General features: G+C 39.6%; 1 protein-coding gene across 1 annotated transcript in view; it reads left to right on the top strand.

The window, feature by feature from the left end:
- The first annotated feature begins 1,429 nt into the window (after positions 1-1,429).
- PRKG1 (protein kinase cGMP-dependent 1) overlaps positions 1,430-27,290 on the top strand; it is a 925,158-nt gene continuing 899,297 nt past the window's right edge. The window contains exon 1 of the mRNA XM_054034323.1: positions 1,430-2,223. Within this exon, the coding sequence (XP_053890298.1) occupies positions 1,958-2,223 (266 nt within the window). The 5' untranslated portion in view covers positions 1,430-1,957. The remainder of the gene's footprint in view (positions 2,224-27,290) is intronic.

Here is a 27,290-nt window from a genome sequence, read left to right as displayed (position 1 = left end):
GTCTCATTTGACTTCAGTGGGGCCAGGATTTCACCCTGATACCAGGCATCACTATTTGGTATCATATAGAAATGTTCCATTGACCTCACCTATTGTACCGGTAATAGATCAGATTCTGATCTCATTTACCCTAGTGTAAATCCTAGGAAATCCCATTGGCCCCTAATAATGTCAGAACCAGATCTGGCCTAGGGCATACGAAGGAGTAATAAGAAGAGTAGGGAAGAACTAGGAATGCATTTCCATGTGCTGTGAATCACCAGGGCCCACATCCGGAAAACTGCACCATGTAGAGGCTTATTAACTTGTATGACACTTTTTATTTTGTTTTTCAATCAACTTGCTACAAATTTTAGATTTTTATTGGATGAAAATTCTAACTTTCAGAGGCAGTGAAAGCTCTTTCTACCACCATTTGGTGAATATGAATTATTTTTTAATATTATAAAGAGGCATTGTTACAACAAGAGTAACAAGCAAGTACTTGGAAGTGTACTCTGGTGTTAGAGCCTTATAATTTATAAGTGAGAGTGTGAATTGTTGAACATTTAGTACTATAATAAAGAAATACTGAACATGCACTTCAGATAGGATGCAAAAGTGTAATTTGATAAGAGGCTGTGCTAATAGTAAACTGTAGTATCAACAGAGGCATTTTTTAGAATAAAAGTTGCTACAATTTATTTAGTGTCATGGGTGCATAAGGTGCTTGGTTTTAAAACTACATTCCTTCCATATAGTTACATTAGTGGGGTTATGATAATGTAAAACTAAGCTGCTTTAAGCAACCAGCAATTGGATTTTGTAAGGTGTTTTTTGAAGATTCAGAATAGTAATTCTGATGCCCCATATGTCCTCTTTTCCAGGAGATAACTAGTATCTACTATCAAACAAATGCGTTTTTTAAAGTACAGTGGAAATGGTGCCATATCAATGCTCCTCATATAAATTGGTAGAGTATGAGTGGTGGAGGGTCTAGAGGGTCATCAGATTTAAAACAGAAGAATAATTCTGCACTCTAAGCTTCTATGTACTTCAAGACTCAAACGACAGACAACACAACCAAGCCCATAGATTGTTAGGTGTCCTTTGCCATCAACAGCTACTCAGAGTTTCAGTCACCTTTCAGTTCACGAACATAAAACAGTATTGACGTAGCCCCACTTAACGATTTAGTAAAAATAATATTGAAGCTTTATTGTTCGAAAAGTCCTGATTCTTGTGTCGAAATCTAATTACAAGTTATCTTATCCACACTCTTATACAACAAACTGGACCACAGACGCCTTGTCATGCAACCCAGATGAGCAGTGGCAAGAGATGAGAGGGTGAGGGGTTGGGAGAGAGAGAGAGAGAATGGATTCATGTAGGTTATTAGCTGAAGACGCTTTAATATTTATGAAGTGCTCTTTTTTTTTAATCCAAAGTCTTAGGATCCAGTTACAGGGAGCTGCGTCACCCTCTAGATCACATGGTAATTGTTGCTATTTCAAGGATCAAGTCTTGCAGAGTGGCACAAAGCCCCCCACCCACTTCTTTTGTACCACTTAGTGTCGGACAGTGATTATTGTATGATGGAGGGAGAGCTGCGGTTCTGATCAAACGCAGTTTAGGAGCTCAGTGTACTGTTTGTGCTTTCTCCCTCTCTCTCCTAGAGTGAATCTGGCGGATATCAAGGGAGGAAGAACAGCTCTAATTGGTTTCTCAATGAAAGATAATCACCTATTCCCAGCAGAGGGTTCAGATTAGCACTCAGCATCTCCTCTCCACTGATTTCAGATTTCTCTGCCTCCGTTTACAGCCCATTCAGCAGTAAGTGGATCGAAGAAAGCTGTTCACCACCCATTAGTGGCAGCAGATCTCCCTGCTCACTTATTTAGAAGCTTCATTCACTCAGCGCTCGCCTTCTCTGCTGCTGCTGTTGCTGCAGGCTAACAAAGTTAGCAAAGGTTGGAAAATGAGCGAGCTGGAAGGGGACTTTGCCAAGATTTTGCAGCTGAAGGAAGAGAGAATTAAAGAGTTGGAGAAGCGATTGTCAGAGAAGGAAGAGGAGATCCAGGAACTGAAAAGAAAACTGCACAAATGCCAATCAGTGCTGCCAGTACCTACCACCCATATTGGACCCCGCACCACCCGGGCACAGGGCATCTCCGCGGAACCCCAAACCTACAGGTCTTTCCACGACCTCAGACAGGCATTTAGGAAATTCACCAAATCGGAAAGGTAGGATCAGCCGCTGGGGACATGGGCACACCCCCTCTACCCCAGGTCGTCGCCAGCCTTGCGTTAGACGCCTGCAGCCCCCGGGGGATGGTTGCGGGAGGCAGGGGGGCACAGATCCTGTCTCCTCGGAGCTCCGCGCACCTCCGGTTAAGGGGACCAGGTGGTAAATGGTAGCTGTTTCTGCCCGTCCCGTGCTGCTGTCAGGCCGAGGAAGGGTCACACCCCAGAGCGGGGCAGCCGGAGCAGGGAAGCCTCACAAAGTTTCTCTTTGGGCTCTTGCATAAATCATGGGCTGACTCCAACCCTCCCCAGCTCCCAGGCTCGGGCGAGCAGCCTTCTCTGCGCCCTCTCCCCCCTCTCCAGCCTTCCTGCTGCGGGCCGCCCCAGGTCAGCTCGTCCCGGGACGGGCAGGGTCACAGCCCGCTCCCCATCAGCGTGTGCTCCCAGCTGTTGTTGAGCCGGCCTGAGCGCTGTGCGCATGCTCAGTAACCACCCTTGGCCCCGCTGCCCGAGCTGGGCTGGACGGACCCCACAACTTGTTCCCTCAACCACATGGGGGTCGGCAGGGGGGTCGGGTGTGCGCGGAGGCGGGGGAGGGGGTCAGGACTGGAGACAGTGATAGCCGAAAGTGGAGGGGGAGGGAGCAGCTGAGAGGCAAAACCCGGCCCTCTACACCGGCCCCCTCCTGCCTGGCGGCTGCTGCTGCAAGACTCCCGGACACCGGAGAAGCCCCATCGATCGGCTCCAGCATGAAAGCCCCTGTGGCAGCAGCCAGCGGAAGTCCAGAGCGCATTAGGGGCTTTTAGGCGCGGGAAGTGCAGAGCGCGCAATGCACACGGCAGGATATTGAATATCCCATTAACCCGAGCTCTGTCCCGGGGGAGCAGCGGTGCAGTCACGCTGCCGGGAACCGGCGGGGGAGGGTTCAATAGGCTCGTGACAAGTTGCTTGGCGGTGCGCCTCGGCTGCATCAAGGGTCACCCCCCCCCCCCAGAGCCTGCCCGGGGCCCGCCTCTGCATTGGGCCCCGGAGGGCTATAGAAGTGGGGCCCTGCCCTGTGGTCTCCATGGCGATGGAAGCTGAGGGGAGAGGGCAGCGGCCAAGCTGGCAGAAATGTCCGCTCCTCTCCTCCGTCCGGGGCTGGAAACTTTGAGCCTTCCGCTCCTACAGCCGCAGGGGCAGAGGCGTTATAGGGCCCCCGGCTGCCCTAGAGGGTCGGTTCTCCTTCCCCGTCCCCCACGAGTCCCCTGTCTGCGCGCCGCGCTCCCCGCCTCCCCGGGAGAAGCGCGGCGCTGAGTCCGGAGCGCCGCTCGCGCGGAGGTGGCCTGGGAACAGTGGAGAATTGTTAGTGTGAGATCAGCCCAGTTCCCCAGCGGGCCTGTGTGAGAAACGTCTGTGAGCCTGGGCTACAGACACAGCCCATTTGAAAGAGCCAGAAGGGTGTGATTAAAAGTTGGCTTCGTCACAGCGTCAACTGCTGCCTCTGTGTGTGTTTGTTTGATGTGATTCCCTTGACTATTTCCCAGCTGGTTTGGGTGACTTACTCCCCTCCTTTCTAGCAGATCCAGACTTCTGCCTGTCTGCCTCTTTAAGAAACTCAGTTCCCCAAAGATTGATTTGGGTGTAAGCCTGATTTTTTTTCCCCTTCAATGGTTCCTTTGCTACATTTCACCACGGCTTTTTAATTGCTACTTGACGACTGGGTTTATTTTTAAATTCCTCTCAGTCTGACAGTCCTGCTTTTCAGGCTGGAGGGGGTTCCACCAGGGCTTGAAAGAGGGCACTGTGGGTCTCCAATTAAAATTCATTTGGGCTTGCAGTATGGCATTCCAAGTGATAATTGTCAAGTGTGTGACATTCCCACTGGAAAAGCCTTTAAAAAGAGATCTGGTATGGAAGTGGCAGCCACCACTCCCCTCCTGCTGTGTCCAAAGTCGAGAAAAGCTCCTATGTGGAGGGATCCTCTAGCTACAGACAGATTATTCATTCTATTAGATGTGTCAAAGCACATATTTTTCTTGCAATATACTTTGCAAGTATGTCCCCACTTCCTCCTCTTTCTGGTTTACACTAGGACAGAGGGTAAACTTTTTTCCACTCGGTATTTGGGCCCATGCTTTAGAATGGAACCCATAAAGTTTATTTTCAGCAGGCTGACTCACTGTAAAGAGTTATGACAAGTATACTATATGAACATAGCAGTGGTTGGAATTTGGGGTGGGGGGGGGTGCACCAGAACATTTAAAGGAGCAGTATGTGGTTAATAGGAATATCAAACAATACCTTTTTTCTTTGTCAGAAAAGTATGGCTGATTGGCTCATTCAGATCCAATATTTAATTCAGAAATAAGGGTGTGCCCTTCAAATTTCTGACATTCCACTTTAACTGCTTTACTTTTTAAATGTTGGGTCTGTTCTGGGTTCCCTTGCTAAAAGTTGAAGTAATCTTGATAGGTTTATTGGAGCTGAAAGAGAGTTTTATAGAATGACTGAGCCTACAATAACATAGCCTCAAGCAATGTGCCCAGTGACAGCTGTTAAAGTTATAGTATCCTCTTTAAGGTCTTCTTTTTAATTGCTGGACCACTTGGAGATTTCTCATCAACAGCAGAATAAATGTACTATGAATGTTTTGTTCCTCTTTAGAACCTGAACATTACACAATAAAAACGATGTATGTGAATATTATCATTACTGAAATTGTGTTCATAATATTTTAACACAATTATAGAAACATAGATTTTGAAATATTATTGCTACAAAATTCAAACAAACTTCTCTAACTACAAACTATAATCACTACTCAAATGCCTTGTGATACATTATTCAGATTTACTTGCATTAGTGGAGTGTATAAAATTAAGACCTCCATAAATAATCTTTGCAAAATGCATATGTCATCAGTGAGAACAGGGAGAAAAAGAGATCTGGGCTCTTAGCATATGTCAAGCAAATAATAACTCTGAGAAAATATAAAAATCCTATTGAGGACTGTGGACACTTCAAAATTCGTAGTATCGATCAAACAGACTACTGAAATGTCCAGCATTATCTGAATCTATACTATGAATTGCCCCCGACCTGATAGTCCGTGGATGAGACAGCTGTCCATTAAAACAATTAAAAATAAAAGCTAAGATCGGCATTGGAAATGAACCATTTTCTTCAAATGAAAACAAACTCATCTTCTCTCTTTCACAAGTGCTGTTTCTGAAACTAAATATGTTTTCTTCAATAGAAGCTATAGCCAGGCATCTGCAATATGTGAGCTGCAAAAATCGGAGACCTGACATTTTTTTATTTTGGGCAAATTATCCGTAAAGAAATCAGCTTGGATCGTAGGTTATTTTGGTTGTCACTTCAGAAAACTGCTCTGCATTGGACACACTGTTATAAAATATAACTTAACATGGCCAAAACCAAGCTCCTGATCTTTCCCCCTACATCCCTCTGCTCCCCTGTGCTTTTCCCTGTAATGGTGAACAACACCATTCTCCCTGTGCCTCAGACCTGTCATCTTTGGCTTGGCCTTCTCCTTTGACCCATGCATCCAGACCATATTGAAATCTTGTCACTTCTTCCTGTGTAATACTCCAAGTAATTCCAAGATTCAACTTCCACTGTCTCCCCATGTTGCCAAAACTCTTGTCCAAGCTCCGATCATCTCATGCCTTAACTACTGTAACCTTCTCTCTGGTCTTGTAATACATATGAAAACTACAACCTGATAACAGCCAGAGAGGTGACAAGCTGTGATCACTACTAGGGACTGGCTAGGGGTCACACATCCTATTATATTTGTTGCTTTGTCCCCGATTTTTGTTCCATCCATCTTTTACTTTTTTTGTCTTTTAGACTGTGAGCAATTTGGGACAGGGATTGTCATTTGTTGTTGTGTTTACACAGTGCCTAGCACAATTGGGCCCAATCTGATTGAGGCCTTTAGGCAGTACTGCAGTGGGGAAACTTCTTTCTCTTCCGCCAGCAAAATGCCAGTTAATGAGTTAATACTTTCACATCCTTAATAATTTTTGTTTCTCCTCTTACAATTCTCTTCAGTTTGTTGACATCTTTCTGCCACTGAGGTGCTCAAAAAGGGATACAGGTTCTAGGTGCATTCTTCCAGGCCATAGGGGAGAGATGCTTTTCTTGTTCAATGATGCCTCTATATGTGCATTCCAAAAATCGCAATTACTTTTTATATTGTTGCATCATACTCCAAGTTCACATCCTTTATCACCCCAGTCTCTTTTAGCATTTCTACTTTCCAAATATCTTCCTCACATTAATTATTTGTTTCAGACTGTTTTTATCACATGTATTTGTTTATATGTTTCCAAAGTGAATCTCATTTTGGTTTTGTTCCTGGGAGATGCTTCTGTCTCCTGTAGGAGTTGCAGGTGCTCAATATCTCACAGGATCAGACACCTATTTCTTGAACATATTTCTAACTTTGTAATATATTCTGCAGAATTTTTCCATTGTTTAATAATTGTATGATTCCTATGCCCTTAGTGTGTCCTACTGGTGGTTGCAACACTTTTCAATTTAGTATCTGAGAGTTTAATTAATATAATTAATTAAGTTAAACAAAACTGGGCTCAATAATGATCCTTGCAGCATTCACTGACCAACCTTCTCCTCCATTTCCCCCCAAATTAATACATTGAACATTAGTGTATCATTCCTAACAATATTTTTGTTCATGGGTTTTCAAATCCAATCTTTCAAATATACAGTGTATCAAAATGTTAAAATGTTTTGTTGAAGTCTAGGTACATTGCAAGTCTCTGACTACCGTGTTTTATTTGTCCATTAAGCCTAAACCCTGCAGTTTACCAAAAATGAGATCTTGTTTGTGTGGAATTATGCTTATAAACACAATACTTAGTAATTATGTTCCTACATGTTTAATAATTGCATGCATTTTTGTTCCAATATTTTACTAGGGTTAAAAGTTAGAGTTTCTAGATAGTAATTGCCCAGTAGATGTGGTACCATTTTTCACTAGGTATCTCCATGATTCTCTGACTTCTCACCTAAAATCGCCAATAGTTCAGTATCTCCATTAATCACCTTGGGACTCCAGGATATGATACATACATACATACATACATACATACATACATACAGAGCTGAAATTGATTTGGTGAGTACAGGATGAGGCTCATTTCTAAATCTGGAGACAACTTCCGTATAATAGAAGCCAATAAAATATTTAGACTGGGGCTGTTGATTAATCGCAGTTAACTCACGGGATTAACTTAAAAAAATTATTTGCCATTAATCGCAGTTTTAACTGCACTGTTAAACAATAGAATACCAATTGAAATGTATTAAATATTTTGGATGTTTTTCTAAATTTTCAAATATATTGATTTCAATTACAACAGTACATTTGTAAATTCCGCTTTCATGATAAACAGATTGCACTACAGTACTTGTATTAGGTGAATTGAAAAATACTATTCTTTTGTTTTTCTACAGTGCAAATACTTGTAATCAAAAATAAATATAAACTGAGCACTGTACACTTTGTATTCTGTGTTGTAATTGAAATAAATATATTTGAAAATGTAGAAAACATCCCAAAATATTCAAATAAATGGTATTCTATTATTGTTTAACAGTGCGATTAATCATGTGTTTAATCCTGATTATTTTTTTTAATCGCTTGACAACCCTAATTTAGACCAATATTGACATCAGTCTATCCTTAAGTTTTGAGTTGTTCTTAATTTAACCCATTAGGGCCTGATCCACTGATGTCAATGGGAGCCTTCCTATAGATGCCAGTGGGCTTTATATCCCTTTGCTTGCCAAAAGAACATTGATAATTAATTACTGTATATTTTATAGCACATATTATTGTAATATATACAAATGAATCTGAAATCCTCCTACTAAACAAAATTAAATAAATATGATAGAAATTTTGAAAAACAATTATCTTACTGAGAGCATAAAACAGAGTAGATTGTAGATATAAAATGTATTTGGCAGAACATTAATATTATTTTAATATTTTGTTCTATTTCATTCACAATTTAATGGGTCAACATTTTAAAGATTCACTATGATCTGAAGAAATTTGTATTAAAGTAGAAATACATGAATATTTTCCCTTTTTTATATGCAAGTACTTTTCTTTTTTGCCTTAATCATATTGTGCATTAAAGATTTGCACCTATAAGACAATGACTGTTTTTTTTTTTTTTTTAAGGTCACTATTAAGGAGTAATTTGTCTTCACATAACAGAATTAGTGTTATATGCAAACATCCTGAAAAGACTCTTAAACTATATCACTCCAAACTAATATATTTATTGAATAATATAATTTAGTTATAATGAGAAAAGAAAAGCATTCTTGTGTACACTTCTATAGATTTGTGAATATTCTGGTATAAACAAAAACCTTACAAACTTTACAGATAGTCATCCTATCCATGATGGCAGGTAGATTTCTGTGCGTGTGTGTGTGGTCTTCTAAAAACAGCAATTCTTTCTAATTTTGGAAGGGTTGTGTGTGTAAGTAATTATGTTGAAGAAATAAATGTGCTTGTTTATAAATCTCACAGAAAACTTTTGAGGAAGGGGTCATGCTGCCTTTTGAGTTTGAAATATACCTAGCATTTTGTCGACTGGGGGAAAAAACTGGTGTGGTAGGAAAAAATCATTAACACCACTCCAACGGTAATAGCATGTAATCTTCTATATTTGTGATTTATTTTAATATTCACATACCATGGGTGTGTTTAAATACTTACATATATAGATACAAACTATTGGATGAAGTCTAAAAGATCTGTTGTCTATTTGCTGTTTATCTGAACCTAAAATGGAAAAAAAAAATCCCCTACATTATTTCTTCTGTAGCTTAGTAACAGCTATATATCTAGTAACTAGGTACTATGGGCATGTCAGTAATGTCTGAGAGAGATAGGATAGTATTCCTGGTTGTTAACCAAAACTCTTGGGCACTGAGCACTTCTCATATACAAAGCACTGCCAAATTTTAAACGTGTTTTGGTGCCTAAAGATGCAGATAGGTGCTTATTGTGATTTTCATAAACCTTATTTTACTGTTACCACAACAAAGTAGCAAAATAGAAATGATCTGTCCATTGTAATTTTGGTGCAAGGAGTTTATACCAAACCATTCAAAGGTGTTTTTGCTTTTAAGTTCAGAAAGAAGAGTTATAGTGTTTGCCACAAGATGGCAGTGGGACTTAATGTTTAACACATCATTTTGGGGTGTATTTTGGTTTTAGTCAAAATTCCATTTTTATTCTTTGTGCAACTACTTGTTCTTCTGACAAGCAGACAAAGTTCAGATTTCCAGAATCAATAAACCATACCAAGTCTTAATTTTTATATTGTCTAATATGTCAAACTATAGGAAAAGAATGTGTAAAGAGAACAATGTACAACTTATCTCTTTTCAATACTGCTAGATTTCAACATACACCCGTGTGATGCATGCAGTATAATGCTAGGATTTGGCTCTTCAAACATGATCTCAGGGATCATTGTTGATGAATTCCCCATAACTCCATATCAATAACATTTGGAATAAACAAATGTCTAATAATTTTTCTTGCAATATTTAATCAAATAAATATAATTTAAGGTCTAGAATCTGACTTTAGGTACAGCCCTGAGCATGCAGTAGTGGTGCATAAATTGCACCACTCTAGGGGTAGTCCCAGGAAATATTGTGACTCAGAGAAACACACCACTGAGTCAAATTCCTCTTGCTCCCAGAAGCTAGTTACCCACTGGCCTTTATTACTAGCCATAAATTACGACTGCTCATGCTGGCTTGGATACTATAGGCAGATAGTGGGGATGTAGCCAAGATTTTGTCCATTCCCTGCTCCCCTCCATCCCACTTGCTCTGATAAGGAGTAAGCCGGTGAATAACATCGCTTATTCCTATGTGCCTGGATCTAAGGCCTCAGAAGCCTTCTTAAGGACATTTTTTACTTCCTTATGCATTTACATCAGCATCTAGTCCAATGACTTTTTTTGCATCTTCTGTTAAGGTAGAAAGAACCCATTCCCCATAGCTGAGGTACATAGAGGATGAGTTAATATGAGATCATGTCTAATTCACTGCACCATTGGAAAATAGCATTCAGCCTTCTTGTATGAAACCTATGTAATTCAGCTCTACCTGTATATCTACTCATGAGAACAGCCAAGAGACTGGAAATAAAGTAATAATTCTGGTGCCATGGCTTGTGTGTTTTATACCCTTGATGGAGACTTAGTACAGTGTATTAATACATATATAAAGCAAAACTTGAATTATGCTAAGCTTAAATCTTTAATGAAAGGAAGGGAATTCAGATCTAAGGCTTTCATTGTGTTATGCATAATATTTCTTGGACTCTGGATCACTTGCTGATAGAGGTGGAGTGGCTGCCCTAAAACAGTATTTTCTTGATTATTTTTTTTTGTCATGTTAAAGTTATTAAACTGTCTTGAATGATTTGTTGGTGTGTTTGCTATTTCCATTTGGCTTTAAATCTTTATTAAAATCAGAATTGTGTAAAGATTACTATAAATGTATATGGAACTCCATTTTCAATGTAATTCCTGCAGCATCTTTTGAGGTTGTAAAGGCTTTGTTAAATATTTTATGATCTTTACATCTGAGACTCTGTCCAAGGTGCTTTGGGGTGTGTCACAATAGGCCAACCCTCATTATGCTCCAAGGTAACTACAATATGCAGGAAACAGTTACAGGTGGTTAATAGCCAACAAGATAGATAACCAAAGAATATCTTCTTTGTCTGTCTAGATTAGCCACCACAACATATACAGGAAGAGTATAATTGTTTTAAAGGTATAGATTAAAAAGAAAATCTCCATGTTAGTCATCCCACGGATTACTGATATGATACCGTCTGGCTTCAGTGTGTTGTGACAGGGCATACCTAAATACTTAGTCCATGGCTGATTAATACAAAAGATCACAATGGCTACATTAGAATCATTAGGCTTTATTATGTCAATATATTTTAAGGAGCCTTTATTCCATAGATCATTTCATAGAAAGTAGCACAGCATGCTAAAAAGCCCTTATGAAATTTTTGATGCAAACTAACTGGTGTGTGCATGCAGCTGCTACATCTAAATGTTAAATCACTCATTTGCAGTTTTATTTCAATAATAAATACAGAAGCATAACTACTTTTGACTCCCTTCCTGCAAAAAGAGTCCCTTTTGCTAATGCAGAGAGCATGGTCTTGCTAGGTGATGAGTGTCCTCACCTTTGAAAAGCAGCTGACATGTATGTGAAGCAACTACTTTTATTATTTCATTAGAGGCCCTAGCATTTTGCAGGTCTTGAGAGATGATAATCTGTTACAGGAATTCTACTGTAACTTAAAAATATATATGAATATTCTGGAAAGAATGGCTGAATCTAAGCCTGATCCTGAAAAATCTATATTTCTTGACTAATCCTTTCTTATTCAAGTTGTACTGTTGAATTCTGTTGTGCAGAGGTCTGGGCTTTAAGTTGTCCAAGGTAACAAAAGTCCAGCTCAGCTTGTTTCACAAGTGTTTAGAAAAGTAAGCAAGAGTTGCAGACAAGTATTCAGTTACTAACTGGATCACTTATGTAAAAAGAACTCCAGGTACAATCAGAGGTTGGCATAACCACAAGCTGAAAGATCCCAGAAAAGAGAGGGAAAGCTTATTGTTTAAAATCACTGAAATGTGGTGTGGTTGATTTTAATGGGATGAGGTTGGATATTCCTTTATGTGCGGAGCACTGACAAGAATAGTGGGATGGGTGGACTGCAAGGAGTGAGCTTCACTATCATGTCTGCTAACCCCACCTTCTCCTAAGAGCCACCATGAACTGTTTTGTTTTCTTGAGGCTGAAAGTCAGTTAATCGGACCAGGCCATCAAGAGGAAATCGGATGACATCAGCAGCTTCAGCTAAATACTGAACAAAACCTGAGATGTGAGCCTGAAGTTCTTGCTGTCAGCCTCTCCCTCATGTGTCACTGTGCTCTTCCCCATCTTCCTTCCTACCTTGCTCTTTCTGCCTCTGTCTACTAAGAGTCTGGCATAGCCAGCAGAGACAACCCCACCTTTGCAGTGCTGCTGTGGCTCTGTGACCAGTCCAGAAAGGCAAGTAAGCAAAGCCTTTACTTCTGCCAGCGCCTGTCAGCCTTTTATTAAGTCTTGGAGTGGCTGATCAGACTGTACTGGTCTGTTTCTCCAGAAGTGAGATGGCAAGTGAGAGTCAGCAGTAGAGATAGAAATTACATTTGTGATGGGTTGGATCACAGAAACTCTCTTGGGAGCTGCCACCTGATGTGCCAAGACTACCTCTGCTCCTGTTTTCCCTGCCAGCTCAGGACTCCAGCACCCTGTCTTGCTGAGCCAGACACTCCTGTCTGCTCCAACATGGACCCAGGGGCTGAATCACTTGCCCCAAAGCTGCAAGTTTACCTGAAAACAGCTCACAGAAGTGTGCTTGTCTTTAGCACTCAGATGCCCAACTCCCAATGGGGTCTTAACCCAAATAAATCCGTTTTACCCTGCATAAAGCTTATGCAGGGCAAACTCATAAATTGTTTGCCCTCTATAACACTGATAGAGAGATATGCACAGCTGTTTGCTCCCCCAGGTATTAATACATACTCTGAATAAATTACTAAATAAAAAGTGGTTTTATTAAATACAGAAAATAGGATTTAAGTGGTTCCAAGTAGTAACAGACAGAACAAAGTAAGTCACCAAGCAAAATAAAATAAAATGCGCAAATCTATGCCTAATCAAACTGAATACATATAATCTCACCCTCAGAGATGCTTCAGTAAGTTTTTTCTCAGACTGGACACCTTCCTGGCCTGGGCACAATTATTTTCCTTGGTACAGCTCTTGTTCCAGCTCAGGTGATAGCTAGGGGATTCCTCATGATGGCTTCTCTCTCCCCTTTTTTCTCTTCCACCCCTTTATATATCTTTTGCATAAGGCGGGAACCCTTTGTCCCTCTGGGTTTCCACCCCCCCCTCACTGGAAAAGCACCAGGTTAAAGATGGATTCCAGTTCAGGTGACATGATCACATGTCACTGCAAGACTTCATTACTCACTTGTCATCACACACACATATATAGGAAGACTCTGCAGACAATGGGAGTCATCAAGATTCCAAACCATCATTAATGGCCCACACTTTACAGAATTACAATAGGCCCTCAGAGTTCTATTTTATATTTCTAGTTTTAGATACAAGAGTGGTACATTTATACAAATCGGATGATCACACTCAGTAGATTATAAGCTTTGTAATGATACCTTACAAGAGGCCTTTTGCATGAAGCATATCCCAGTTACGTTATATTCACTTTTTACCATATTTTTCTAAAACTATCCCAGTTACATTATATTCACTTATTATCATGTTTTTATAAAACCATATAGACTGCACAACGTCACAGCATTTTCTATCTTTGCTATTCTTTTCTCTCCCCTTTTGTTTGTGTCTTTTTTTTTCCCATTGAAGGAAACAGAATTGACCTTGAACAATAGTTCGACTATCTAAATTAATCTTTTCTCCTTTCAACAACAAAAAACAGTTAATACTATTTTAGCTCCATCTAAAAGGTTATCAAAGAGAGGTTTTTCCTGTGCAAGACTATACAGCTAAAGAAAAAAGGAATAACGGATATAATTAAAATGAAAGTCTTACTTAATGCTTTAACTGTTTTCTATTTTCTGTGACTTTAGTAAAAGGCTAAAAAGATATTTAATCAGGCTTGTTCCAATGGGAATAAGCCAGCGATAGCTTGACACACAACTCTGGACCACACTTAACTGTTTAATGTTATAACAGTGAACAAGGGTTTTATTAACATCTTATCCCTGGTGTGGCCCAAGAGACCCGCTTATCAACACAACACTTCAGTGGGACTACTCAGATAAGTAACACTTGCAGGATTGGGCTCAGAAACAAAAAAGATCATCCTATCTGTCCCCCTGCCAATACAGAGTTGTCCCCAATAGTGTATTCTGAATGCTTTGTTCAGAATTAGAACTTTTAAATTAGATAAGTGATAGGACTTTCACTGCTTCCCTGGGGAGACTAACCCTCAGTCAAACAGACTTCACTGAAGTTAAGAGATTACAGTATAATGCAACTTTAGCCTGGAGAAAATTTTCCTGGTTTTGTTATGAATACCTAAAAGTGTTATATATAACTTTATCATAGCATTGCCTGGAACCACCTCTATAATTTTAAACTGTTTTTGTCTCTCAAATCTTTGATCTCATTTTAAAAATTAAAAAAAAGGAAAGTTCTTTAAGTGGGGAATATTACCTTTCAAAATAACATTTGGATATAACAGAAATTCAGTGTGGTGTTTGGAAAGGAAAAAAGTTAATCTCTCACTTACTGTTATATTTTTAAGAGCAGTGCATAGATTTAGACATATATGGCATTGTAAGCTACTCCGCTACAGTGGGACTTTTTTTTTTTTTTTTAAGTCACACAGAATGTAGTTTTCTTTAGGCCTTAGGCTACATTATCGGAAAGATGGTATAAAATATGTATAATATATGAATACAAATAAATTCCTCAGGGTGATAAAATGTAGAAAAGGAAAATTACATACAAAGGGATAAAATAACAAAACAAGCCCTCTTTGCAGCCTAACCTACAGACCTAGGGAAAAAATCTCTCCCAAGATACCCATTCAGTCACACCTGGAGTTAGATGCTGCTCCTGGAAAATACCTTGCACAGCTCAGGTTCTGTGAGAATGTTGTAATGCATGTTGACCTTGTTGCTGCAAAAAAAAAAGGATTGTTTCAACATTTTATTATTTAGCTTTTTAATATTCCATTCATAGAAGTTCTTTAAACATATTTGTTCCCTTTGTGTTAAACAATTTGTAGATGAGTGTAATTAAAATAGGTGGACAGTAGAAAAGGAATAACTAGTGAAAGCAATAAGGAAACAAAGTGAAAAGAAAATTCTTAATCAAATCTGAAAGTGTCCATTTTAGCAGAAGAAGCTAATATATTTTCATACCAGTTATCATTGCTTGTAAACAGCAGGATTCATTAGCACAATTTTGGCTTTGTATTTTGGGGTAAAATTCACCCCCCTCCCCGCCCCCCTGTATAACCTGAACAAATAGGCTTTGTGAAGGATACTACACCAGGGTTGTGGAGGGAAGTGTGGAATTCACTGCTTCAAGCCATAGGCAGGCCACGACCACTCTTACATAATATGTAGGTATGACAGTTATGATGTATTCTAAGACTGTCTTCCACTGAGTTTGCTGTTTCCACTATTCACTGCTCACTGGGACTCTTGAATTCAAATCCAATTGACAGAGAGAGACATGGTGTAGTTGTCTGTGTACTAGAATAGAGAATTTGAAATCCTGAGATTTGTTTGTGCCTCTGATACTTTCTGTGCCAACATCTATCTAATCTATATTTCCAAGCCACCTATTATCTTAGTTCTGCTGGTGCAGTGCCTAGGGGGGGATCCCTGATGGTGGAAAAACCGGTTAGGAGGGTGATTTTGTTGGCTGACCCCCCACAACCTCCCTGCTACCAGGAGTGATCACACTTGACCAATGCAAAATTGGACAGTGGTAATTTTGGAATGGGCCTGGGCATGGCAGCAGTAGGGTGTGTTGATTCAGTAGAGTTTTCAGTGAGGGGACTATTATAGACCCCTGGCGAGATTACTATAGAGCTCCTGACCGATTAAAGCTGTCTACTCCAATGAATTCCCGTTAGGGTGCAATGGCCCTTTCTGGTGCAGGGAGAGGAAATTTGCCTGATTCCAATTATATATAATTAGATGCTGTTCTTTAGTGGTTTCCTTTGTTGTTATTCAGTGGGCTCAGTTCTGCCCCCAGATACACAGGCACAATGTGCATTGGCATCATTAAGAGTTGTGATTGTGTATTTGAGAGCAAAATTAAACGTATGAAACAATGTACAGCACTGGTCCCTGAAACCTGTAATTTGTTTACCTATAACCTTGGAATAATGTTGCTTGTATGTTATTTCAAGGACACACTTTTTTCTCTAATCTGATGAACTGGCCAATACCTTTTAAAAAGGATGATGAAGAAAAGCTTTAGAGGTCCTAGCAAACTCCATGGTTCTTCTATGTGTATTCTACTCAGTGTATTTGTGCCATGTATGCTGGAGTTGGAGACTTCTTTCCTGCAGCAATACCTGTTGGTATGACATGCCTCAAACCCCCTTGTGGCCCCTCCTGAGGCTTTATGAGGTTGGCACCACCCCAACCCCCCTTTGTTCATCTTATTGCCAGTGGGCTTAGTCAGAACTCCCCATGTGTGAGCCTTCTACAGTTTTTCTTTGCAACACACTAGTGCCATTGAGTCTTACCCTATAAATAGTTAGTATCTGTAGTTTACTGTAGTTCTTAGTTATTTTTTATACTAATTTGTGGTGCACAGCACTGGATGGTTTGCACCATTCTCCAGGTTTCAAATGTTGCCTGTGCGTGGGGTCTTGATCCCCAACAGTGACTCCTACGCTCGCTGCTTGCTATGTGTCGACAAAGATCACCTTAAGGCAGTGTTTCCCAAACTTGGGATGCCGCTTGAGTAGGGAAAGCCCCTGGTGGGCCGGGCTGGTTTGTTTACCTGCCGCATCCGCAGGTTCGGCCGATCGCAGCTCCCACTGGCCACGGTTCGCTGCTACAGGCCAATGGGAACTGTTGGAAGCGGCAGCCAGTATGTCCCTCGGCCCGTGCCGCTTCCAGCAGCTCCCATTGGCCTGGAGCAGCAAACCACGGCCAGTGGGAGCTGCGATCGGCCGAACCGGCGGACGCGGTAGGTAAACAAACCAGCCCGGCCCACCAGGGGCTTTCCCTACACAAGCGGCATCCCAAGTTTGGGAAACACTGCCTTGAGGGAAAGTGTAATATCTGCTGTACCTTCAAAAAGAGAATGAAGATTTCAAGAGACCTTTGCCTGATGCAGCACCTGTTGGAACAGGCTATGAGGCGTTCATCAGCACAGGAACCTTCTTCAGCCAGTGGGACTGGCTGCCCTCAACCATCTTCCACTTTGTTGCTGACAGTGGATGGACTCCTGGGCTCTGATTCTTCCTTGAAAAAGGGAAGCGGGTTGATCCACATCATCTCGAGTATCTCGGAATAGGACCCATAAAATGAATCAGGGATGCTCAAAGACAACAAGAGATTTGTCCTCTTCATCAAAAACAGTCACACAATGTTCACAAGAGTCAGGCAGCCCGGGTAGAGCTGTGCCGTTAACTTGCATCTCCCTGGTATCAAGGCAAGAAAATTCCAATGCTGTACTGTTGACTCTGGTACTGTTTGGGAGACAGCTGTCATTTCCAGTACCTATACATAGTGTGGTGCTACTTCTTTCCATACCAATGACCCTGCAAGCCTACGTGGCAGTGATGGACTTCTTCTGCCTCCCCACTAATTCAAGAGGAGAACATAGTATTGGTACTGCTTGCTGTTCAGGCTCCTCAACGTCTACAGATTCAGGGCTAGGGTTGCTACAATCAATAGCCTTGGTGCTGACAAAAAGACTTGTGTTCCACGGTCTTCCCTCCATTCCTTCTCCATTGGAATTTTAAACCACCTGCTCTGGGGTGAAGCAACTGAGGGTGGGGTCAGGGTGCCACTGCCCTTATATAGCCTCTTGAGGAACCGTGAGAGGGGTAGGGTGTGTGCATTGCCCTGACTAGTACTGCTATGGAGGGAAAATCCTCCGACAGCAGTGCACTTGGCATGAACAAACTTGAGTGGAATATTCATCTACACCCACATCTCAAAGAACAATTACAGAGCAGGTTAGTAACCGTTTTTTTGTTATTAAAGGCAACTGTGCTTTTAGAATGTACATCTTGGAACATGAACTATGTAGTTTAAGAAACTGGTTCTTTAGAAGGAAAAAAAGTTCATTTTTGCATGTGTCTACATCCATAGAGCAAAATTGTGCACTGATTTTTTTCACTCTTCTATTCTGCTGAAGTAACTGATTTTGAATGGGATGCAAGTCAATGCAGATTTTGATGTCCATTTCAGGCAGCTCAGCTATTGTCCTATTCTGAGGATAGTTTTCTAAACAAGGCTTTGAATAAAGCAAATCAGACTTGTGGCTGGTGTAATGAGTTTTCTTGTAACTAAAATTAGCTCATCAAATAGTACCAGGCCAAATGAATAGTGTTTGAATTGAATAAATAATTTCCTTTTTATTAGGCCTGGCTTTATAGTAAATGGGCTTATTAGTTACCTTTAGATTTCACAGTGCAATCTGATTCATTCACTTATAAATGAATTGACTAACGTAGTTTCTCTTAATCTAAATTTGAACGCGAATAGGAAATATATATATATATATAAGTCCCTTAATACCATTTTTTAAGAAGGAGTTTTGAGGGACATATAAGGAGGACAGATTTTTTTTTTTAAAATCATTGTTGATGTAGCATATCTGTTCTATCTGCTGAGGTATTCCATAAGACTGGATGCCTGAAAGACTTCAGTGAGATGTCATGCCAATTGTCCAATACAAATATAGTATATTATATATATTTAAACATTTAAAATTAGAAAAGCAAAGTAATTAAAGAATGCAAGTTCAAAAACATATCACTTTAACATACAAACTGGAGCCTTTCTTCTTTAACTTGCTAAAAGAACTGCATTATCAACAGTATTTACTAATACAGCACCAGATGTTCATTGCACTTCATAATGAAAAGACATTGTCCCTACTCTAAGGAAATTATTATTTGGAATAGATAAGACACAAAATGGGAGAGAGAACACCTTACTAAAGGTGGGCTAGTACTACAAAAAAAGTATGACTACTTGCTCCAATTTTTAAATGAATTGGCTTGGTATATACTTGCACCACTTTTGCATTTGCTTTCTTGGGTTAACAATATATACTAATGCACATTTTCACAGAATGTGCACATGGAAGTATTAGTACCAGCGTTCTTGCAAGAGAATCAATACTTTGTGACTTAGCTGACCAGTTACAACTCAGCTCAGGTAAGATGTTGAATCTACAGAGTATTGAATGCTCTGAATGAACTAGTCACAATCTTTAAAATGAAAATAGATTGCTTTAAATTGTTTAATAAATTAAATTAATGAATTACAATGTTACATACCATGATATACTCTGATATTTTTTAAAATAAAATCTTCAGACAAATTATGAATAGTTCATTCAGCTTTAAGATGTATACTGTATAAGGCCATCAGGTTTCTTGATTTCCATATGTTTTTTTTAATAAAGATTTATTTATTGTTGTTAGTTTGGCATGGGAGTATGGGTTTCCATTGACAAGGCATTTGAAAGAGGTGGAGTTTGAGGAAGTATTTGGAGCCAAGGATGGAGGTAGTATGGCGTATGATACCCAGGAGATCATTCCAGCTGTATTTGGGAAATCTATATGAGAAGGCACAGAAGTGGTTATGGAAGAAGGATACAAAGTGTGTGTGAAAGGAAGGAGAAGTGGCAAAACGTAGGGCTTTAGCAGTAAGAGAGTGGCAGGGCTGTAGATATGTAGAACTGTGAAGGTAAAATTGCGGAATTTGATTTTGATTCTCTCTCCAGGCAAATTTATAGAAAACAGAATTCCCCAAACGTTGAAATGTTTAACCTCAAAGCTAAAAATTTCTATGTTGAGAGAAAATAACTCCAATGTGACAATTTAAAAATAGCATTTTTTTAAATTTACAGTATGCAGTAAAAATAAAACACCCTTAGATTTTGCACATAAAGAAAATTGAGAATAGTTACAAATTGTATTGGAAGGTGCTGTGAGAGTTTTATTATTTTTGCTGCCATTCTGAAGCTTCTGTATCAATCAATAATCAAATATTATTGCAAGGATCATTTCATTTTAATTGGGAAATCAATACATTTCTACTTAAAATGTTTTTTTCTTTAATAGAATTATGACTCAACTAAATTCTTGTTTTAAGAATGTAAGAATGACCATACTGGGTCTGACTGGCCCATCTAGCCCAGTATCCTGTCTTGACAGTGGGCAGTGTCAGATACTTCAGAGGGAATGAACAGAACAGGGCAATTATCAAGTGATCCATCCCCTGTCATCCAGTCTCATCTTATTTTATCATCTATATGCTTACGTGTGCCATGTCCACAACTGATTTTTTTAAACTTTTTTTGGTGTGCTTTGCATAGTATTGGTACAATATGAATATTTAGTTCTCTTCCTACCATGCATTGTTTATCCTATGATGTATCCATTGTCTTGATTACTTGAAGGAACAAAAATTGAGTGGGTAATATTCAAAGATCCCAGATGGATTCTCCAAAGCTTTCTGAATGACCTGGAATTCATGCAGAAGTTTGACATATAGAGCATATGCCATTGAACAGGACTAATTATAATGCAGAAGTGCAATTATGGTAATTGGAATCAATCAGTGGCTGTGAGAATGACAGGCCCCATAAGAAATGACACTTATTAAATGTGTCCTAAAGGAAGGTTTCCAGTTTGGATATTTTTGTATTGCTTCGAAGAATCCCCTAAAGTGAAAATAGTACAGAATTAGATAACAGAAATGGGGACATTTTTAACAACTATGGAGCCAGATCCTGGAGTTTGGCCTGTGTGAGAATTGATGGATTGGGGCATTAGTTTAGAATTCTGCTACAAAGTCTAGAAATATGCGGACATTTTTCATCTTCAGAATTTAAACCAGAAGTAACAGGTGGTGTTAGAAGTATTGGCTTTGTGAAATAGTTCAGGGAGACGCAAAAATTATGTAATGTTGATTTCTAAACATACTGGTTGCTGTAAAAATATTTTTCAAAGTTTTTTTTTTTTTTAAGTGTGTGCAGGGAAGAATATAGCATACTGTGATAGACCCAGACCAGTTGGGAACAGCAGAGTAGCAGAAGGGAGATATACTGGCCACTGGATAAGTAGTTTTCTGATCCCTGAGTGACCAGAGCAGGGGCTGCTCCAGGCTAATAGACCACCTGACTCCAATTAACCCGCTAATGTGAGGCAGTTAAGCACCTGACTCTAATTAAGGCCCCTCTGATGCTATAAAAGGGCTCATTCCAGTCAAGCCAGGGGGAGCCAGAGGAGAGGAAGTGCGTGAGAGGAAATGGGAGCAAGAGGTGTGCAAGAAGCTGAGAGTGAGTAGGCTTACTGCTGGAGGACTGAGAAGTACAAGCGTTATCAGACATCAGGAGGAAGGTCTGGTGGTGAGGACAAAGAAGGTGTTGGGAGGATGCCATGGGGAAGTAGCCCAGGGAGTTGTAGGTGTCGTTCAACTGTACCAGCAGACACTCTAAACAGCTGCAGTCCACAGGGCCCTGGGCTGGAACCTGGAGTAGAGGGCGGGCCTGGGTTCCCCCCATACCTCCCAACTCCTGATCAAACACAGGGGGAATTGACCTGGACTATAGCTTCTACCAGAGGGGAAGGTCTCTGGACTGTTTCCTGACCCACAGGGTGAATCTGTGAAGCGAGCAAATCCGCCAATAAGCGGAGGACCCACCAAGGTAGAGGAGGAACTTTGTCACAATACTTACTGATAATCTTTAGCACAAAGAAACAAGATTTTAAGTACACTCAAAAAGTGAATCTTATTGGCATGCTTTGAAAAAATGGATGCTTCTAAATTCTGAATATACTTTCAATTTATTTTATAATATAAAACTGTTGTATTGTAATTAGAAGATGGATTTGTTTAACCTCCATAGGAGTATGTCTATCTATTTCTGCAAACCTAGGTGTGGTGCTGGTTATTGTATTAGTTGGTACAGTTAAACAATGTAAGACCATACATTTTTTGTGGAATATGTGAAGTCTGGATTCTGATCTGGGGATAAGGATGACTATTATTGTAAGAACAACAAGAAAGAATCAACTGAAGCAAAAGACAGTGTTTCCATAAAATATGTAAACAGTTTTTCATTGCACCTCTGTAACCTTGAGGTCCCAAGGCTCCCTCTATGCTAGCATGAACACCAACTTTCTCATTTCTCAGGGCTCAGATTATAATCACTCTTGAGCTTCTTTTTTTTGTGACTTTGGCAGTGCTGGGTCAGTGGAGTCTACCTGTTTGTTTTACATCATCCAAGAGGAGAACTTTTCTTATCTTCCAGAAATGACAATCAGCACTTGGTCCCTCAGTATGAACAGCCAAATACAAATTATAGTTACTATTTATTTAAGTAAGAAAGGAAGCAGAAAAAAGCCTCAGACATAAAGAAAAACATTGTTCTGTTCTTTCTTGTGCAAGGACTGCACAGAACCTCAGTGGATCAAGTAGACATTCTTATTAAAGAGGTTAAAGGAAGGTAATTTACATGTTTAAATCTATTGAATAAATTCTCTGCTAGCATAATTCTGACTTCAATTGAGTTATGCCAGCAGAGAATTTGCTCTCAGGTCTGTACCTTTCCCTTCCCATCCTCTCTCTCTCTCTCTTCCTCCCCCCAACCCCGCACACTTTATGGCCAGCTGATGAGCTTTTTTTTCTTAGCTTCCAAATAATCTGTTTTCTCCCCCTCTTTCAGGAAGAAATGCCTCTAGATAGCCAAACTAGTCTTTTATATAGTCAAACTCTTGCCGTATTATTTCCAGTCCATGTTCCTGAGGCATGTTTGAACACATTTCTTGCCTCTGTCCTCCTTGGGGAGTCCTCCTGTACACAAGTCCATAACTTATGATAATTTTTGTATGATTTTTAGTAAGGCTTTTGATCTAGTCCCTCGTGATATTCTCATAAGCAAACTAGGGAAATGTGGTCTAGATTAAATTACTATAAGGGTGGATGGACAACTTGTTGAAAGACTATACTAAGAGTAGTTGTCAATGGTTCATTGTCCTACTGGGAGGGAATATCCAGTGGGGTCCTACAAATGTCAGTCCTGGGTCCACTACTATTCAATAAGTTCATTAATGACTTAGATAATGGAGTGAAGAGTACGCTTATAAAATTTGCAGATGACATTGAGCTTGGAGCAGTTGCTAGCACTTTGGAGAACAGGAGAAGAATTCAGAAGGACCTTGATGAACTGGAGAATTGGTTTGGTTTCAGCAAGATGAAATTCAATCAAGACAAGTGCAAAGTACTACACTTATGAAGGAAAAATCAAAGGCACAACTACAAAATGGGGAATAATTGGCAAGTGGTAGTATTGCTGAAAAGGATCTGGGGGGTAGAGTGGTGCAGTTGAGAAGAAAGGCTAATAATATTCTGGGGTGTATTAACAGGAATGTCATATGGGAGGTAATTGTCCTTGGCACTTGGGAGGCCTTAGCTGGAGTACTGTGTCCAATTCTGGGCACTATACTTTAGGAAATATGTGGACAAATTAGAGTCCAGTGGAGAGCAACAAGAATGTTAAGAGTTAGAAAATTTGATCTATGAGGAAAGGTTAAAACTGGGTATGTTTAATCCTGAGAACAAAAGACTGAAGGGGACTTATAATAGTCCTTAAATATTTTATGGGCTGTGACCAGTTGTTTTCCATGTCCACTAAAAGTAAGACAAGTAGTAATGGGCTTAATCTGCAGAAAGGGAGTATGACATTACCCAGGGTACGGTCTGGACAGTTGAACAGCTGTGTCCCCTCAATTCTCCAGCCTGGGATTCCTTTTACACTGCTTTGCTGTGAGCATAACCACTCCTTGTCAGCTAACACAGCCTTCAGCATGTATATGACTCTAAGCTCTATTATATGAGTGCTATGGCCAACCACTTTTAAATTACACTGCAGCCCAACACCAGCAATTCCCAGTCCCAGATTTCCCCCCAGAAATGTGCGTCTTGTACTGCCCAGCCCTCTCCTGGACAGCAGAAGCTCCACAAGCTCACATAAAGTCTGTCATTTTATTAGAAAATGATATGCACAAATCCTGTTACCTCAAATAGTTTCCCAAACACTTCAATTCAAGCACACTGGTTTAGATAAAACAATAAACAAGCTTATTAACTACAGAAGGATAGATTGTAAATGATTACAAGTAATAAGCCATAAAAGTCAGAATTGGTTGCTGTCTCACTGCAGGCAGACAGTACCTTCTTCATTCCCTTGTGTGGCTAGAAAAGACCAACACAGAGGAGGAGGAAGCCAAGGCCAAGGATTTCCAGAATCATTTTCCACCTAAGAAACAGATCTTTACATTGTGAATATGAATTAATTCATTTTAATACAGTAAGAAAATGCTACTTTGCATTATACTGTCCCAACCATTCAGCACAATCCATATGTACAGAAACTTCTTTCATCTAGTAAATATGTACTTGGATATTTTTTACTTTGGAGATTGAGCAATTAAGGATTACCTAGCCACAACTCATTTAATACAGACAGTAGAGTAACTTTCCTTTACCAGGACATTTCCAATTACAGGAAATCTTGGTATTTTCCCCCAAGTCTTTCAGTGCAATTGAAATACCTTGAACTAACCACAAGTATATAGCTCAGGAACTTGAACTACAAATGTCTCCTTTTTACTTCTAGAATCTGTTCTGGAGGAAGGGGTGGGGGAGCTGGGAAAAAAGTGTGGAAAGCTTTGGTGTTGCTAAATTCTGTGACAAGTTACTGCTGTTTTGCAGGAAAATTTCCCCTTCTTATCTATGTCTTGTTGCTTTCCTGTTTTGTTCCAAGACTATTCAAATATACTTAACCTTTGAAGCGTTACTAGATCACAATGTCTTGTCTGTAAATAAATGCTGCTTTGCCAAAGTTGCAAAATAGCAAGAAAGATGACAAGGTGAATAAGATCTATTATCTACATTCCACTGTAGCAGCCTTAATTGCAATTAGTTTAGAACAAGAAAGCAGGCATTGAGAAGACTAGCGCATCAACTTCATAGGCTACTGTGGCTTTAAAAATCTGTTTCACCTTCAGGAGAGTCATCAGTAAACAGATGGATTGAAAGGATTAGGTAACTGACACCACTAGCATCAACAATTGCTGCTTTAGTGGTTACAAGGTGGCACGAGTCTTGTATAAATCTCCAGGGAATGGGTGAGATAAACACCTTCACCCTTGATATTTCTGTAGAGCTGAAAAAGAAAGCTATATAATTTTGCAGCAATTTCTTTATACAGGAAAAAAAAATCCATCTAACTAGAATGTCAGCTTCCTCAGTAAGTGTTTGCTTTTGGCACCTGGAGATTTTCTGCACTATATTCAACAGCTATCCTACAGATCTATTTTGTTTTGCAGGTTATTGTGCAACATTCAATTGTACATTAAGCAAATCAAAGGATATCTCAATACGTCATGGCTAAAATCTTTAATGGATTTGTGTGCCTCACTTTGGGCAAATAAGTTTGAAAATTCTCTTCTATATATTTAGGGTTATCTCTTATTTATATTACAGTAGTACTGCCCAACCAAGATTGGGTCCCCATTGTGCCAGGCTCTGTACAAACACACAGTGACAACTTCTGCCTCAAAGAGCTTACAATCTAAATAGACAAGTCAGAAGAAGGGTGAGCAGGGAAACTCATATAAAAGGTCAGCGACAGAGTTGGAAATATTGTACTTGTATTCTTTGTTTGAATTAACCGCTTCCTATCTGTGTCTTAGATTGTACTGCAGGGTAGGCAGCAAATCCGAAGTTACTAGATAAATCACACAACCCACTGTGGAGCAGGGACTCAAACATCAACTCCAAAATTAGGCAGATAGGACTCTACAACACTCTCTGAAAGAGATTGTCCTTAGATGGCAATATTTGTATTTGTTGTGGGCCACCCATCAAAGGCAAAACTGTGTGTGTGTGTGTGCGCGTGCATACATACACACGCGCACACACACCCGCTCACCCATACATACATGTGAAGTCAGTACATTCTAGGAGAAAGGACTGTGTGGGTGAATGGACTAGTCTGTCTGTTTGAGATGGAGAGAAAGGACAGAGATGGAGGGTACACTATTTTTCTTGGGAGGGTTGTAGTTTATTTTTATCCATGGACACTGTCTGGCAATAAAATAAACCAAATTACACCTAACTAAAAACATTTAAATATATGCATAGTCACATAAAACAGGCATTCAAAATGCAGTGCTTTCCTATTGATGTGAATGCAGTATAAGTTACATCCCACTCTAATTTCTGTTACTTGCTGTTTGCTAGCAGGAAAATGGCAGTTTCAGTTGATAAGTTTTGTATTTTTAAAACTGATTATTTGAATTAAAAAAAACCTTTAAATGCAAGTTAATTTTGAAAATTTTGACAGGTCTGGAAATTTTATTTCTATTTACTTTTAAAATAATACAAAAAAGCGCATCTTATGCTTAAAAACTTAGCCGTTTTACAGACAAGCTTGTTTCTGTTTTTTTGAAGGGCCCATTCTTTGCATTGACCAGAATACAGTTTTCTAATAGTGGAACAATATCTTTGCTACAACAAAGTGCATAACAGTCTGTTATACTTTAATCATTAGGCCTAGTAGAAATAAAGTAATTTGGCATAGCTGCTGCACAAGATAAATATCTCCCACTTTAAAAATAAGTGTCTCAGCTTGGCCTCAATGTTTATCTTAGATAAATGCCAAGGCAAAGAAAAGGCATTTATCTACTAACACAAAATGTATGTTATAATTATAAAAAGGGAACACTCTTTAGAAGTGTGATATTTGGAAGAATAAATAGTTGTCAAGATCAGTAGGTGAGCTTGTCCAATTAAGGAATTTCATTCCAGAGTGCCTAAATTGAGAGTAAGGAATAGCCAGCTCTCATCAGGGCTCACTTGTGAGGTGTGGATTTCCTATGGACTTGGCCCAGTGTTATCTGTACAATTCTTAGTCTTTCATAAAATAAAATTATACTGAATTCCAACAGTAGGGATTCTCTTTTTATAGACTTTTGTATTTACTTTATATTTGGTGAAAATCTTGGGAAAAAGCCTTTTGTTTTGTTAACTATATAATGTTAACTGATCTTGACTTTGAACATCCTGCTAACAATTGTATCTAGTATTGCTTTTCTTGGAAAGGCAATTGAGAAAGGGGTGAGGGAATAATTCTAGCAGCAGCTGAGGC

This window comes from Malaclemys terrapin, chromosome 7 (genome assembly GCF_027887155.1).
Source record: "Malaclemys terrapin pileata isolate rMalTer1 chromosome 7, rMalTer1.hap1, whole genome shotgun sequence".
Lineage (NCBI taxonomy): Eukaryota > Metazoa > Chordata > Testudines > Emydidae > Malaclemys > Malaclemys terrapin.
The sequence above is the reverse complement of the archived record's forward strand: the minus strand, read 5'-3'. Positions and strand labels throughout refer to the sequence as shown.